Here is a 15,946-nt window from a genome sequence, read left to right as displayed (position 1 = left end):
AGAATCTCAAATATGACATATATTTGGATTTGTTTAACACCTTTTTAGTTACTACATGATTCCATATGTGTTATTTCATATTGTTGATGTTTTCACTATTATTCTACAATGTAGAAAATAGTACAAATGAAGAAAAACCCTTGAATGAGAAGGCTTGTTCAAACTTTTGACTGGTACTGTATATTTAAGCTCGGAATAATTCTTATTTGGATGGAAAACCAGCCTTTGCATTTTAGCCTACGTAGTTACAAATTACGTCGACATTCCTTAATTCGCTCCATAGCGTTATGGAAAAAGGGTTTATTGGATTAATGTGGCAACTCTCTTGATGTGGAGAGAAATTTGCATCAGTTTTGAGACGTCATTGACCAGAATTTTGTAGACCTGGCAACCCTGGTCAAGAGATACGGGAAGTAAACAAACTGATGGGGCTGTCAAAAAAAGAAAACAAGACGTTGCCAGCTTCTTGCAAGTGATACAGTTGCCATGACTGCTTGTATCATTTTACTTGTCGTACTTTCCGGAACATCAAGCTAGGGGTACATTTGACGAAGGTAAATTTAGCAAGGGTAATTTAGCTTGACTAGCTAGCTAACGTTACTGTAGCAAGCTAACGAAAGGAAAGACGACCCGGCTAGCAAACTAACAGTAGCTTCCCACCCCCACCATGAATAACCAGACATCTCATCATATCAATAATATATCATCAGTTAATTGTAAAGTCAATGTGTCATTACAAAATCGTTAGATGAAGCTAGCTATGTGGATTGTCACTTTTACATGGCAACAAGCTAACGTTAGCTAGGTCCACTCCACTGGCTGCTACTAGCCAGAGCTACTCAGCTAACCAGGCAATAATACCAATTCTTCCTGTAGGTTTCAGAGAAGAAATGTAGTTTTTCACAGATAATAAATTCACTAGCTATGTCTGTGTTGCCAGGTAGATAATGTAAAAGGAATCTAACGTTACTTATGTTATTTTTTTTTTTGTAGACACTGAATATAAAAGTCATATGAAGAGCCATGTCTCACACTCAGTCCGAGACTGTTGGCCCAATTCAGTGGACCATGGCGGAGCTACTGGGTCAGAGGAGCCTACTGGGCTTTGGAGCTCTTCTGACATGGCTGATTCTCTTCCATTTACTGGTGAATGTATGGCTGCTGTGTGTCTTCACCAGCCTCCTGGTGGTCATGGGAGGCTGGCTGGGATCTCAGGCTGTCCTGGACTCCAACAGAGTTGTTCACCTAGAGCGGTTCATCACATTGGAAAGGGTCCCTCCTTTGCCTGAGAGTGAGCGTCAGCTAGACCACGAGATACAGACCACCGTGCGCAAGATAATCAGAGACTTTGTGTCCTCCTGGTACTGCATAGTGTCCTCGGAGCGGCACTTTGAGGTCGAGGTGCAAAGTGCCATGTACTCCATGGCGATGGAGCTGAAGAATCGGTCAAGAAGAGTGGACAGGAAGGTCCTGACCCAGAGGGTTTTGGACCTGTGTGGCGGCCACCTTCAGAGCTACCTGAGAGCCAAAGAAGTCATGGCCGAGCTGAAGAGGCAACCGGATGGAGAGAACAGCCTCTGGAAAGCATACTCCCGGGTCTGCACACCTCACCCTGCTGTGAAGAGCTCGGCCATGGAGGTGAACTACGCCAGGGCTATTGTTGACCTGCTGCTGCATGTCCTTGTCCCACTGCCTCACCTGGAAACCCGAACGGGAAGGTTTGTGGTCGGAGAGCTCATCACGTGCAATGTCCTTCTCCCCTTCATTACGAAACTATCGGATCCAGACTGGCTGAACCTGTTAATCGTTTCCATTTTCACCAAGTCAAGTATGCAAGCCCCCAAAGCCTCAGAACCACCAAAAACACCATCACTGCCACTTCTTACTGTCTTAGAGCAGGATCAGCCCCAGCAAGATGTTCAGGTCCCTTGCTCTTTACCCTTAAGGATCCTATCAGAAACACCTAACGACACAGAGGCTGCCACACCCGAGTTGGCTGCTTACGATATCATCGACTCGGCAGAATTGTACTGCCCTCAGAATAATATAGAGGAAGAAGAGCCTCGACAGGCTAGACAGTACATTGGTATCTGCCCAATGGACTACCTGAGACCAGTCAAATCCAACCCGTTCTACCAAGAGACCGACTCAGACCTGGACTCTCCTCTGACAGATTTCAAGAGGAGCTCAATGGAGTCCCTGGTTCTGATTGGTGCAGAGGAAGCGCTGTCGGACCGGTTTCGAGAGTGTGCCACGCCCACTGACATCAGCAGCGTCATGGATCTGGAAGATGACCTCCGGGTTTACCCTGGTCTAGCCGAGGTCACTTCCTCCCCCAAAGTCCTGGTCTCTGAACAACAACACGCTAACGTGTTGTGCACCACGACCGAGGACGTTCCCTCGAGATTCAGCAGCCTCCAGGACCTGGAGATGAGGGACAGCGGCACTAGCCCAGAGAGAGAGCTGCTGAGCGTAGACCTTGCGGTGGGCTGCCACTCCAACGGGCTGACGGCGTCGGTGAGTGGCCCTCTGCAGACCTCCTCCCCCATGGCTCCCCTGCCCTCCTTCAGCTTCGAGCCCCTCAGCAGCCCCGAAGGCCCCATCATCATCCAGAACCTTAGGATCCCCGGGACCATCACGGCCAAGGAGCACCGTGGCACCGGCTCGCACCCGTACACTCTCTACACGGTCAAGGTGAGTTATTATTGCAAGGTGAATTTGTTTGTTGTTTAATGTTTGGAGAACAGTATGGAGAACATTACATGTTGAATATGCTAGGTTACATATGTGTCTTCATATACGCTGCTAAAACAACTTATTCTGATCATTGATGAGGTGTGTTGGTTTTAAGGCCAGAACACAGAGTAGAGGAAAGAAAAGGTAATTAGTGGAAAGGGAAGTTTCTGGGTTATTTTTGTCTATATTAATCTAGTTTGTTTTGTGCTAAAACATATGTCTTTCAGTATGAAACAGCAATGGACTCTAATATCCCAGGGTCTATCCAGCCAGTTGCCTATCACACGGTCAACCGGCGATATAGTGAGTTTCTCAACCTACAGACCCGCTTGGAGGAGAAATCAGACTTGCGAAAACTCATCAAAAGTGAGTATTGTTATCTGAACAATGACAGGCGTTTTCAGGCGTTTTAGTTCCATGTGTCATGTGGAACTAGACTGGTTGTCTTTCTTACAGCTTCTAACTGATCTCACTAACATGGTTTAGATGTGAAAGGACCAAAGAAAATATTTCCAGACTTGCCGTTTGGTAACATGGACAGTGACAAAGTTGAGGCCAGGAAAGGGCTGCTCGAGACTTTCCTCAAGGTTGGTAACATCTTAACTCAAGCCTTGGGAATTAAAACAATATTTTTTTGTTCGTTTTGTACTTTGTAAACTGCATGTATTATACACTTTAATGTAATATTTCTCATTGCCATATACAGTTGAAGTCGGAAGTTTACATGCACCTTAGCCAAATACATGCAAACTTTTCACAATTCCTGACATTTAATCCTAGTAAAGATTCCCTGTCTTAGGTCAGTTAGGATCACCACTTTATTTTAGAATGTGAAATGTCAGAATAATAGTAGAGAGAAGGATTTATTTCAGCTTTTACTTCTTTCATCACATTCCCAGTGGGTCAGACGTTTACATACACTCAATTAGTATTTGGTAGAATTGCCTTTAAATTGTTTAACTTGGGTCAAGTGTTTCGGGTAGCCTTCCACAAGCTTCCCACAATAAGTTGGATGAATTTTGGCCCATTCCTCCTGACAGAGCTGGTGTAACTGAGTCAGGTTTGTAGGCCTCCTTGCTCGCACACACTTTTTCAGTTCAGCCCACAAGTTTTCTATGGGATTGAGGTCAGGGCTTTGTGATGGGCACTCCAATACCTTGACTTTGTTGTTCTTAAACCATTTTTCACAACTTTGAAAGTATGCTTGGGGTCATTGCCCATCTGGAAGACCCATTTGCGACCAAGCTTTAACTTGTCTTGAGATGTTTCTTCAATATATCCACATAATTTTTCATCCTCATATTGCCATCTTTTTTTGTGAAGTGCACCAGTCCCTCCTGCAGCAAAGCACCCCCACAACATGATGCTGCCACCCCCGTGCTTCACGGTTGGGATGGTGTTCTTCGGCTTGCAAGCCTCCCCTTTTTCCTCCAAACATAACGATGGTCATTATGGCCAAACAGTTCTATTTTTATTTCATCAGACCAGAGGACATTTATCCAAGAAGTACAATCTTTGTCCCCATGTTCAGTTGCAAACCGTAGTTTGGCTTTTTTATGGTGGTTTTGGAGCAGTGGCTTCTTCCTTGCTGAGCGGCCTTTCAGGTTATGTTGATATAGGACTCGTTTTACTGTGGCTATAGATACCTTTGTACCCGTTTCCTCCAGCATCTTCACAATTTCCTTTGCTGTTGTTCTGGGATTGATTTGCACTTTTTTCACCAAAGTACGTTCATCTCTAGGAGACAGAATGTGTCTCCTTCGTGAGCGGTATGACGGCTGCGTGGTCCCATGGTGTTTATACTTGCATACTATTGTTTGTACAGATGAACGTGGTACCTTCAGGCGTTTGGAAATTGCTCCCAATGATGAACCAGACTTGTGGAGGTACACATTTTTTTTCTGAGGTCTTGGCTGATTTCTTTAGATTTCCCCAAAGAGGTACTGAGTTTTAAGGTAGGCCTTGAAATACATCCACAGGTACACCTCCAATTGACTCAAATTATGTCAATTAGCCTATTAGAAGCTTCAAAAGCCATGGCATCATTTTCTGTTTAAAGGCACAGTCAACTTAGTGTATGTAAACTTCTGACCCACTGGAATTGTGATACAGTGACTTATAAGAGATATAATCTGTCTGTAAACAATTGTTGGAAAATTACTTGTGTCATGCACAAAGTAGATGTCCTAACCGACTTGTCAAAACTATAGTTTGTTTAACAAGAAATTTGTGGAGTGGTTAAAAAACAAGTTTTAATGACTCCAACCTAAGTGTATGTAAACTTCAGACTTCAACTGTAGATCTGAGTGAAATTTGGATGAATTAACATAATGTTCATGACATTACAAAATCAAATACTATTTTATTCATCACGTGCTTCGTAAACAACAGGTGTAGACTAACAGAAATCAAGCATTTCACTGTTAGTCTACCTACACCTGTTGTTTACGAAGAATGTGACAAATAAAACGTTATTTTATTGTTACTTGAAAACTAACACGCATCTCCCCTATTTTTCAGCAACTTTGTGCTATACCCGAAACTGCCAACAGTGAAGAAATGCAGGAGTTCCTTGCTCTTAATACAGATGCAAGAATTGCCTTTGTTAAGAAGCCGTTCATCGTATCACACATAGACAAGGTATGTGTTATTGATAATCACTTTAATTAACTAGGCCTGTATGCATTAGAAACAAGGAGATGCTGTACAGAAAACCTCAATGCGGAGAGTGAGGAACTTAAGAGGCATCAAAAACGCACTCCCAAACATTTTACCTCCCCTGTAAATGATAATGGTGAGAAGTTAGAATGTTTTTTCAATATTCACGTTCCATTCCCGATTATGCGTAATCATGGTAGCATCCACAGCAGTGTAGAAGTGCTCAGAAACATCATATCATTTTATTTACAGTAAAAGTCACTCCATAATGACACAATACATGATTTACCATTAATTTCTATTGGGCACAAAATATTCTGAAACATAACCAAAACAAACTACAGATGCATCCAACAAGATGCATCCAACAAGTTTGTGGAGTCACAAGTTTAATATAGGATGGTTCCGACCTAGAATATGTGGACGTCTATAAGTACCTAGGTGTCTGGCTAGACTGCAAACTCTCCTTCCAGACTCATATCAAACATCTCCAATCGAAAATCAAATCAAGAGTCGGCTTTCTATTCCGCAACAAAGCCTCCTTCACTCAAGCCGCCAAGCTTACCCTAGTAAAACTGACTATCCTACCGATCCTCGACTTCGGCGATGTCATCTACAAAATGGCTCCCAACACTCTACTCAGCAAACTGGATGCAGTCTATCACAGTGCCATCCGTTTTGTCACTAAAGCACCTTATACCACCCACCACTGCGACTTGTATGCTCTAGTCGGCTGGCCCTCGCTACATATTCGTCGCCAGACCCACTGGCTCCAGGTCATCTACAAGTCTATGCTAGGTAAAGCTCCGCCTTATCTCAGCTCACTGGTCACGATGGCAACACCCATCCGTAGCACGCGCTCCAGCAGGTGTATCTCACTGATCATCCCTAAAGCCAACACCTCATTTGGCCGCCTTTCGTTCCAGTACTCTGCTGCCTGTGACTGGAACGAATTGCAAAAATCGCTGAAGTTGGAGACTTTTATCTCCCTCACCAACTTCAAACATCAGCTATCTGAGCAGCTAACCGATCGCTGCAGCTGTACATAGTCTATTGGTAAATAGCCCACCCTTTTCACCTACCTCATCCCCATACTGTTTTTATTTAGTTACTTTTCTGCTCTTCTGCACACCAATATCTCTACCTGTACATGACCATCTGATCATTTATCACTCCAGTGTTAATCTGCAAAATTGTAATTATTTGCCTACCTCCTCATGCCTTTTGCACACATTGTATATAGACCCCCCCTTTGTTTTCTACTGTGTTATTGACTTGTTAATTGTTTACTCCATGTGTAACTCTTTGTTGTATGCTCACACTGCTATGCTTTATCTTGGCCAGGTCGCAGTTGCAAATGAGAACTTGTTCTCAACTAGCCTACCTGGTTAAATAAAGGTGAAATAAAATAAAAATAAAAATTGCGAGGTAGGAATATGGGACAAAAATACTAAACCTTTTACTCAATTTAATACACTATAATACTAAATACATAAAGTGTGTTCATTTCTAAACGGTTAAACACATGTATGAAAATACCCTCAGATTAAAAGGTGGCATTACGCACTGTCGATTCATATAATACATTGGATCTCAAATCCAAAATGCTGGAATATAGAGCCAAATGAAAAGTTTTTGTTTCACTGTCCAAATACAGTAGATTCGTAGGGGAATGTAACTGTGTGAACAAATGGCTCTGTAGATTGTGGACACCTTGAAGACGGCGTTTCCTCGCTCAGAGCTACAGAGCCCTACAGAAGACATGGACGGAGACTCTGAGGGAAAGCCTTCCTCAGATAAGAAAAACAAGTAAGTCAAATGAACTCCTCCTTCTGTAGAACAATACAATAAATGGTGTCTCAATAATAGAGTCAGAGTTGGAAGTAATGGATTACATGTATTAGGTAATCACATACAAATGTTTATGTAACTGTAATCAGGCAAGATTACATTTTTTTTAATGTGTAATTGGATTACAGTTACATTCTTAAAAACAGCTGATTGCACTACTTCTTCTAATATCAAGATGTGGGCTGTAAGTGTTTGCCTCAAACACACAGAAATGGCAGATCTTTGAAAGCCGTTTTGAGCCACACTGCTTAGAAGTCACCTTTCAGTGGGAATGGAAGCTTTTCCTTTCTGCTCTAATCTATTTTGAAATCTGCCTAGTTTCGTTTCACAGGAATGTTTTTCACCACAAAAAAAGTCACAAAAAAAGTTTGTGTATAAAGTTCATTTTTGATGAGTCAACACCCATTTGACTTCCCAAGAACTGGCATGACAGATATGACAAACCGCTACTTACTGCTAAATCTCAAGTTTCAGTGGAAATGAGTACACTGAAATCTACCTATCTGTCTGTCTTGGAAGTCATACTAGACTGTTACATGAAGGGGGGGCCAGACATGACCATTTCGTGGGAGGATGTAGGCCCATAATTTCACAATCAAAGAATGAGTGTTGGAAAAGCTTTTTCTGGAACTTGACAGTAACACTGACGTTTTAGTGATGCCATTTCATCAAGAAGATGCATTAAAAAGTTGAGCCAGCACTTTCCCAATGATTCTGGGGTTGAGTGGGCAGAGTAAAGGTGTCTGCATATATAAGGTCAGTTTGCTCCTAGCAGAGCTCGGCTAGGCGAAGTGAACGTCTACTCGCATACTCCGTTAAAAGTCCTTTGCTTTTGTCCCTTTTGAGATGTTGTATCAACAATATAGCCAGTACACTTCCTCAAAATAGTCTAAATTAATCTAAGATAACTCAATAAATGTGTAAATCATTTAGATGTTTTTGCCTTGGAGGTCTTAGTCAAACAATTGTACATCTAGCTAAGATGTTTGGTGCCGTATTTCTCAGGTGAAAAGATTTGCATGAAAACTGGTCATCTGCTGTTGAATGACAACACTTCATTGAAGAATCCCTAGTGTTGACCAATCACTGACAAAGGGGCGAAGACTTCGGCTACCGAACTTCGACAAGCTTCAAGACAACATTTTGTGTGCTCAAACAGCCCAAAAAACTTCTGCTGAACAACAAAACATCCCAAAATGTTGTCATAATATATTATTGAAATGTTTATACTCGGAAGTACAGTAGGCTTTAGAGGGAACTGATTGTTCTGCAAGATAAACTTACGAGGCAGATGCTGATTTACCAAGGCGTTAATCCAAAAGTAATCAGTTTACATTATTCAATTGGATTAATCCAATGGATTATTTTACAAATGACAGTTATTTTCATGTAATCTGTATTTACATTTTTCAAGTCCAACCCTGAATATATACACTGAGTGTACAAACCATTATGAACACCTGCTCTTTCAATGACATAAACTGACCAGGTGAAAGCTATGATCCCTTATTGATGTCACCTGTTAAATCCACTTCAATGAGTGTAGAGGAAGGGGAGGAGACAGGTTTATGAAGGATTTTTAAGCTCTGAGAAAATTGTGACAAGGATTGTGCATGTGTGCCATTCAGAGGGTAAACTGTCATTCAGAGGGTGAAGTGCCTTTGAACAGGGTATGGTAGTAGGTGCCAGGCACACCGGTTTGAGTGTGTCAAGAACTGCAACGCTGCTGGGTTTGTCACGCTCAACAGTTTCCCGTGTGTATCAAGAATGATCTACCACCCAAAGGACATCCAGCCAACTTGACACAACTGTGGGAAGCATTGGAGTCAAAATGGGCCAGCATTCCTGTGGAAAGCTTTCAACACCTTGTAGAGATCATACCCTGAGGAATTGAGGCTGTTCTGAGGGCAAAAGGGGGTGCAACTCAATATGAGGAAGTTGTTCTTAATGTTTTGTACACTTGGTGTGGGTGGGTGGGTGGGTGGATGGATGGATAGGTGGATATGTGTGTGTGTGTGTGTGTGTGTGTGTGTGTGTGTGTGTGTGTGTGTGTGTGTGTGTGTGTGTGTATATATATATGTGTATACATTATTTCATTATGAAATGTGCGTGACATTTTGTGAAATGAATTGCTATATAGTTCGATATGTGTGTCTGTTTACAGGTCCCGGCTAAGGTTCTCCAGCAAAATCACCCCAGTCCTTAATGTGTCTGACATGAGGCCTAAAGTGCTATACTGCTTAGATGAGGGGAGCACAGTAAGTACTTCACTGTACTGTGGTCTCTCGTCTACAGTGACGATTGTTGCATGACATTTTGTTATAAGAGTTTTTAATCCTTAAACAGATGAATTTTTGTCATGCTTCTCTTTTTCCAGGGGTTTAACGGCCTGTCGGTTGCTGGTCTAGAGGCCTTTATTAAGGAGCAGGAACTAGCGGTGATGTGTGACGCAGAGGCTGAGAGGGAAGGCTGTCCAGGCCTCAAAGGAGAAGTTGGAGGCTGTGGGTGCACGCGGAATAATTTACCAGGTGCATCCATTCAAGACTCTGGTAAGGACTGTGCAGAGAATGTGGATATTTTAGAAGTTGTGGGTGCGTGAACTTACATAATGACACGTCTCACAATATTGTTCAATGCCCCATTAGTTCAATACAGGAACTAAGTTCATGCAAAAATCTTGGCTTGTGATAATGGATCTTTACGTTATGACCGCTTTCTGTTCATCCCGGCAGTGTCTGTTTGTACGTGCGTGAATGCATGCTTCTTACTGTGTGGACAGACAGACGGACAGAGTGGCGTGACTGTGGAGTCAGGGGAAGCACAATTCCGCCCACATCTTCCACTCCAGACTGAGCTTGACTGGCTCATTCATTGTGAAATTATGTTTTTTACTGTACATAAAAACAGGATTTGCTACTTTTCTTACTTGGTTTAAGTTCAGTTTCTGGCCCGGTCTATGAATATTCAGTGTTTTAGAATGTGGACCGAAGGTTTAGGTCCTCTAAATGATCTTGCCTCTTACTTCCATCTCCACACATGGAAGACCAGCAGTCTATTGTATGTCTCCGATCCAGTGAATGGCCTTAGAAAAAAATGGTGATCTCATTGACTTCATATGGAAACTATCTCCCACGACTGAACATTGGAATGAGCATGTTCCTTTTTAATTGAATCCAAATTGCTAGGGCTTCCATGTTTAACGTCTGCTCATTGTCTTGTCTGAAGGAGATGCGTTTCAGATGTGGGCCAGACTTTCATGGTGAGCCGTCTGGCTCACTCTCACTGACCAGACAGGTCTGAAACATCCAGATCACTCCTGAACATTTCAAGGTTGAAAAGTTAACCTGAACGATGTGACCAGCATACCCATGCAGTACTATAATGTCACCACTAGAGGGAAGTATTGGCAAACATTTGTTGGGGGTATTTTTTTTGTCTATGCTGAGAAATCTGTCCAGGAGCAAGAGGTTACTGTTTGTTAATGTCAATGTTTGACATTGTGTGTATCATAGGTTTTTTCCTTTTTACAGATTTCCTCTGACAAATTTTGCCAATAATGTTGACATACAGTAGATATCCAACTCTTACGTGAGACTTTAGTGTTTTGTGATTTTCATATTTCATAGCCAGAATGTTATTTTGTATTTTTGGTTGAAAACTGAGATGCAGTTGCTTTCTATAAATGATTTTACTTTGGACCATTGCTAATGCATGGTAAAATAGTGATACATACACAAGGCTTCAAACCTATGGTGTTTATTGTGCTTGTTTCAAGAATGTGGGCTACTTTGTAAAGTGTGCATATGTGTGTGTGCATGCGTGTCATTTACGTGTGTGTGTGTGTGTATTTGATGTGTGTTTTGTGACACTGTCCACAGTGGCGGAGACGGCCCTGGCTGACGTGGCCCTAGACATCATGTGTCTGCTAATGAAGGACCAGTGGAGCTGGCTGTGCACCGACAACATCCGGAAGACTATCCGGCTGCTATTTGGAACCCTCATTGACAGGTACTGTACTGATGCATGGACCATAGAAATATAATTATTACTCTACTCCATTCTATTTCTATGGCATGGACAGCCATAGAGCACATGTCCTCCAAAACATGTTGACATCTGTCACCACTTACCAGTCAGCCACTGACCTCCCATATCTAGTACTGTATATCAGAACATATGGAAATCAGGAACCTATCATTTCGAAATGGACCTTTTCAGAAGATTGACTGTGTGACTTACTGTGCACCCAAACTCTTATTAGAATGAAGCATTTAGCAAAAGGCTTATGTGGATACAGTATTGTTCCAGTATTATTTTGTCAAACAAGTAAAGGAGTCTTGCATATCTCAAGGAGTTTATAAAAAGGGCCAACGTGGTTGTGGTTTCTGCTGAATAACTGGAAACTGTTCCTCTAATGTGCAAGAGTACAATCTCTGAGCTCGTAAAGAATTTGCGCATCAGCGATGTTGTGTACTGGGACCAGAGCATGTGTGCGAAGTTGTGCAGTCAGAAATCCCGCTCATCGCTCACTGAACGACGCTTGTGCTCCACTCCGGCACCCCACGTCCTTTACAGCGGCCCCGCTAAAAAACACTGCTCCAGATTCGCTCCATTCATTAAAATCACAGTTTAACCAATTTTGTGATTACCTGGACCTATCATTTAGATTTGAAGTATTGAAACCAAACCATATGATTTGAATGAAACGTATTTTAATAAACAAGAAAAGGTGACAGTAAAAAACACTCATCATTTCAAACGGGCTACATGTCATATTAAACCGCATATAACACTCTAAATAGGTCAGGAGCCAGACAGGGAGCCTAAGAAGCATCGTTCAGAAGGAACGAAAATGAATTATTTAGGCTTTATTATTATTATTAGCCGATTTTATTTCAAGGTTATAGCCTCCAAATAAATAAATGGTGAAGCATTTGTGAGTGAGACACGCTAGGCTGGCATGAACATTAAGCGCTCAGCATTTAAACAACATTTCTTTGTATTCAATTATTATAGTCTATAAATTGTGCATAAAGGCTATGACTTACTTACAAGGAAATAAAATGAAGAATGTCTTAGGCCTATTCACTTTTAGAAACACGAATTTGGCCAGAGTCTGTGGCTGATGCGATGGTGCCTGGAGAGCTTGCCTTCTTACCTTCTCCGCGCTTGCAGAGCCACTAGGAATGCTAAACACCCTTTGGGCCACTTGCCAGGCTGGGCAGGGATGCAGAGTAAAAAAAAAAGAAGAATAAAATGTATAGGTAGGCCAAAAGGTTTTTAGGCAAAATAACCCAAGCAAAACAGAATGCTCCTTGAAAGAGGTTATGTCAGGCCTATTGGGCCAAAATCAATGATATCCTATTCTATAGATAAAAGAACCAAAATCAACCAAACTTTTACGAGATCAGATTTTGATTATAAATACTTTGCTATAATGACACTTTGCTAGCTACCCACCTCATTCCTTTCCGTTAGCAAGTGCACGTAGTAAGTACACCATGCTTTCGAGATACATGTCTTTTCAGATTCCATAATGGTTCTTTAGTTGTGGACACCACATCACCGCACTCCCTCTCTTGCTCTTGGTCCTCCTGATCTTTATAAGTCACCTTGATTTTGCACCGGAGTGTTTCATACGTTTCTTAATGAAAACATTTAGTGAACTCCATGACAGTAGCTAAAGCAAGGGGCTGTAGCAGCACACAAGTAGACTACAGATGCATGCTGGGCTGGGCATGTCCTGAGCTCGTGAAGTGAGCGAAATTGGAGTGGGAGAGAAGTCCGTTGCTCCAACTTTTGGGGAACTCGCTCCACGCTCCAGTCAAATTGGTCACGCTCCTCTCCTCGCACATATGGGACAGGTATGTTGGCTCTTCGGAGGGTAATCGTTATTTTGTCGGTCAAGTAGCCTGTCACTTTGCATGCCTCTGTGTGTCACGGTCATTTTTTTGAAAGGGTAGTCTCAAGCAAGGGGAGATTTTTCTCTAATTCTCCAATGACCTTTCGCCTCTCCCTACTTTCCGAGTCTGACATGCTCTCACTCAGGGCTAGACGCACAGACACACACACATTTCCGGTACCCACAAGGATAGCAATATACACACACACACGCACGCAGTTATAAACGTGTCTGTCATGGTCCCTTCAAATGGCTTCACAATAATACCATCTGTCAGGAGCTCGTATTTTAAAGGAATGTTTTTCCTTTTGCTCCGAGACAGATGTTTTCTTCACATTTCACAGACTCCCGTTATTTATTTCACGTTGCAAGTTTACAGTGATTTGGAAGATATACAGTGGGGCAAAAAAGTATTTAGTCAGCCACCAATTGTGCAAGTTCTCCCACTTAAAAAGATGAGAGGCCTGTAATTTTCATCATAGGTACACTTCAACTATGACAGACAAAATGAGAAAAGAAAATCCAGAAAATCACATTGTAGGATTTTCTTATGAATTTATTTGCAAATTATGGTGGAAAATAAGTATTTGGTCAATAACAAAAGTTTATCTCAATACTTTGTTATATACCCTTTGTTGGCAATGACAGAGGTCAAATGTTTTCTGTAAGTCTTCACAAGGTTTGCACACATTGTTGCTGGTATTTTGGCCCATTCCTCCATGCAGATCTCCTCTAGAGCAGTGATATTTTGGGGCTGTTGCTGGGCAACACAGACTTTCAACTCCCTCCAAAGATTTTCTATGATTTTCTTGATCTGGGGCTCCACGCAAGAATCCCAGAACCACACGTGAATGACCTGCAGAGAGCTGGGACCAAAGTAACAAAGCCTACCATCAGTAACACACTACGCCGCCAGGGACTCAAATCCTGAAGTGTCAGACGTGTCCCCCTGCTTAAGCCAGTACATGTCCAGGCCCGTCTGAAGTTTGCTAGAGAGCATTTGGATGATCCAGAAGAAGATTGGGAGAATGTCATATGGTCAGATGAAACCAAAATATAACTTTTTGGTAAAAACTCAACTTGTTGTGTTTGGAGGACAAAGAATGCTGAGTTGCATCCAAAGAACACCATACCCACTGTGAAGCATGGGGGTGGAAACATCATGCTTTGGGGCTGTTTTTCTGCAAAAGGACCAGGACGACTGATCCGTGTAAAGGAAAGAATGAATGGGGCCATGTATCGTGAGATTTTGAGTGAAAACCTCCTTCCATCAGCAAGGGCATTGAAGATGAAACGTGGCTGGGTCTTTCAGCATGACAATGATCCCAAACACACCGCCCGGGCAATGAAGGAGTGGCTTCGTAATAAGCATTTCAAGGTGCTGGAGTGGCCTAGCCTGTCTCCAGATCTCAACCCCATAGAAAATCTTTGGAGGGAGTTGAAAGTCCATGTTGCCCAGCAACAGCCCCAAAGCATCACTGCTCTAGAGGAGATCTGCATGGAGGAATGGGCCAAAATACCAGCAACAATGTGTGCAAACCTTGTGAAGACTTACAGAAAACATTTGACCTCTGTCATTGCCAACAAAGGTATATAACAAAGTATTGAGATAAAGTTTTGTTATTGACCAAATACTTATTTTCCACCATTTGCAAATAAATTCATTAAAAATCCTACAATGTGATTTTCTGGATTTTTTTTCTTCTCGTTTTGTCTGTCATAGTTGAAGTGTACCTATGATGAAAATTACAGGCCTCACTCATCTTTTTTAAGTGGGAGAACATGCACAATTGGTGGCTGCCGAAATACTTTTTTGCCCCACTGTATTAATCACTTTGAAAATCAATTATTTCCAAGTTTCCTCAACCTGCTGTTCTATAACTTTCCACAGTGCCTCTGTAGAAAGTTATGTGTTATGCAATTAGTTGCTTCTGTTTCCATTTCTTTGTGGGAAAACTGATTTTGAAGCAGCAGGTTCTTCTCTGCTATGATCAGTAGGCCTACCAAGTTATCCTACAGCTTGATAGACCCTAATGATAGTATCTTGATAATGCATTTCATCTTAATTGACAACATTTATTTCTGGAGTCCTTGTGTATTAGAAGCAGTACGGAGAACTCTGCCTGTATTCACAAAGCGTCTCAGAGTAGCAGAGCTGATCTAGGATCAGCCCCCCCCCCCCTCATCCATATAATCATATTCATTCTGTGGCGGCAGGGTATCCTAGTGGTTAGAGCGTTGGACTAGTAACCGGAAGGTTGCAAGTTCAAACCCCCGAGCTGACAAGGTACAAATCTGTCGTTCTGCCCCTGAACAGGCAGTTAACCCACTGTTCCTAGGCCTTCATTGAAAAGAAGAATTTGTTCTTAACTGACTTGCCTAGTTAAATAAAGGTAAAATATTCATTCTGATCAAAAAGGCTAAACTGATCCTATATCAGCACTAACACTCCTACTCTGAGATTAAGCATACTGGATGGTGTATAAACGCTTGACCTAGTTCCATTCAAAATAAATATCGGTGATGCTGTGATAATGCTTAGGCTAACTTGTTTTCCTAATGAGATTTTCTCCTCTGACTCTTGCCGCTCTGACGACTTTTACGAGGGTTTCCGTTTCGACAGGAGCATCGGAAAGTATCGTATCACAGGGGCCCCTGGGCCTTGATGTGTGAGCTGGGCCTCAGCCAGACTGGGATGTGATTGGCCATGTGCAAGACCAATCCTGTTTATGAAGTCGACGCTTCCTAGTCTTCATTCTAATTCTATGAGGAAAAACTGTGTTTCTCTTTAAGATTAAT

The 15,946-nt window shown here is 42.2% G+C and overlaps 1 protein-coding gene across 2 annotated transcripts in view; it reads left to right on the top strand.

Moving 5' to 3' along the window:
• Positions 1-286: 286 nt before the first annotated feature.
• snx19b (sorting nexin 19b) overlaps positions 287-15,946 on the top strand; it is a 54,216-nt gene continuing 38,556 nt past the window's right edge. The window contains exons 1-9 of one of the 2 annotated variants that reach the window (XM_031795876.1): positions 287-554; positions 994-2,694; positions 2,964-3,102; positions 3,223-3,323; positions 5,257-5,376; positions 7,097-7,203; positions 9,410-9,503; positions 9,623-9,794; positions 11,124-11,253. In XM_031795876.1, coding sequence (XP_031651736.1) covers positions 1,024-2,694; positions 2,964-3,102; positions 3,223-3,323; positions 5,257-5,376; positions 7,097-7,203; positions 9,410-9,503; positions 9,623-9,794; positions 11,124-11,253 — 2,534 coding nt within the window. In that variant the 5' untranslated portion in view covers positions 287-554; positions 994-1,023. The remainder of the gene's footprint in view (positions 555-993; positions 2,695-2,963; positions 3,103-3,222; positions 3,324-5,256; positions 5,377-7,096; positions 7,204-9,409; positions 9,504-9,622; positions 9,795-11,123; positions 11,254-15,946) is intronic. The other variant, XM_020507927.2, reaches the window with a different exon arrangement.

This window comes from Oncorhynchus kisutch, linkage group LG18 (assembly GCF_002021735.2).
Source record: "Oncorhynchus kisutch isolate 150728-3 linkage group LG18, Okis_V2, whole genome shotgun sequence".
Taxonomy (NCBI): domain Eukaryota; kingdom Metazoa; phylum Chordata; class Actinopteri; order Salmoniformes; family Salmonidae; genus Oncorhynchus; species Oncorhynchus kisutch.
This window is presented reverse-complemented; position numbering and strand designations above follow the sequence as displayed.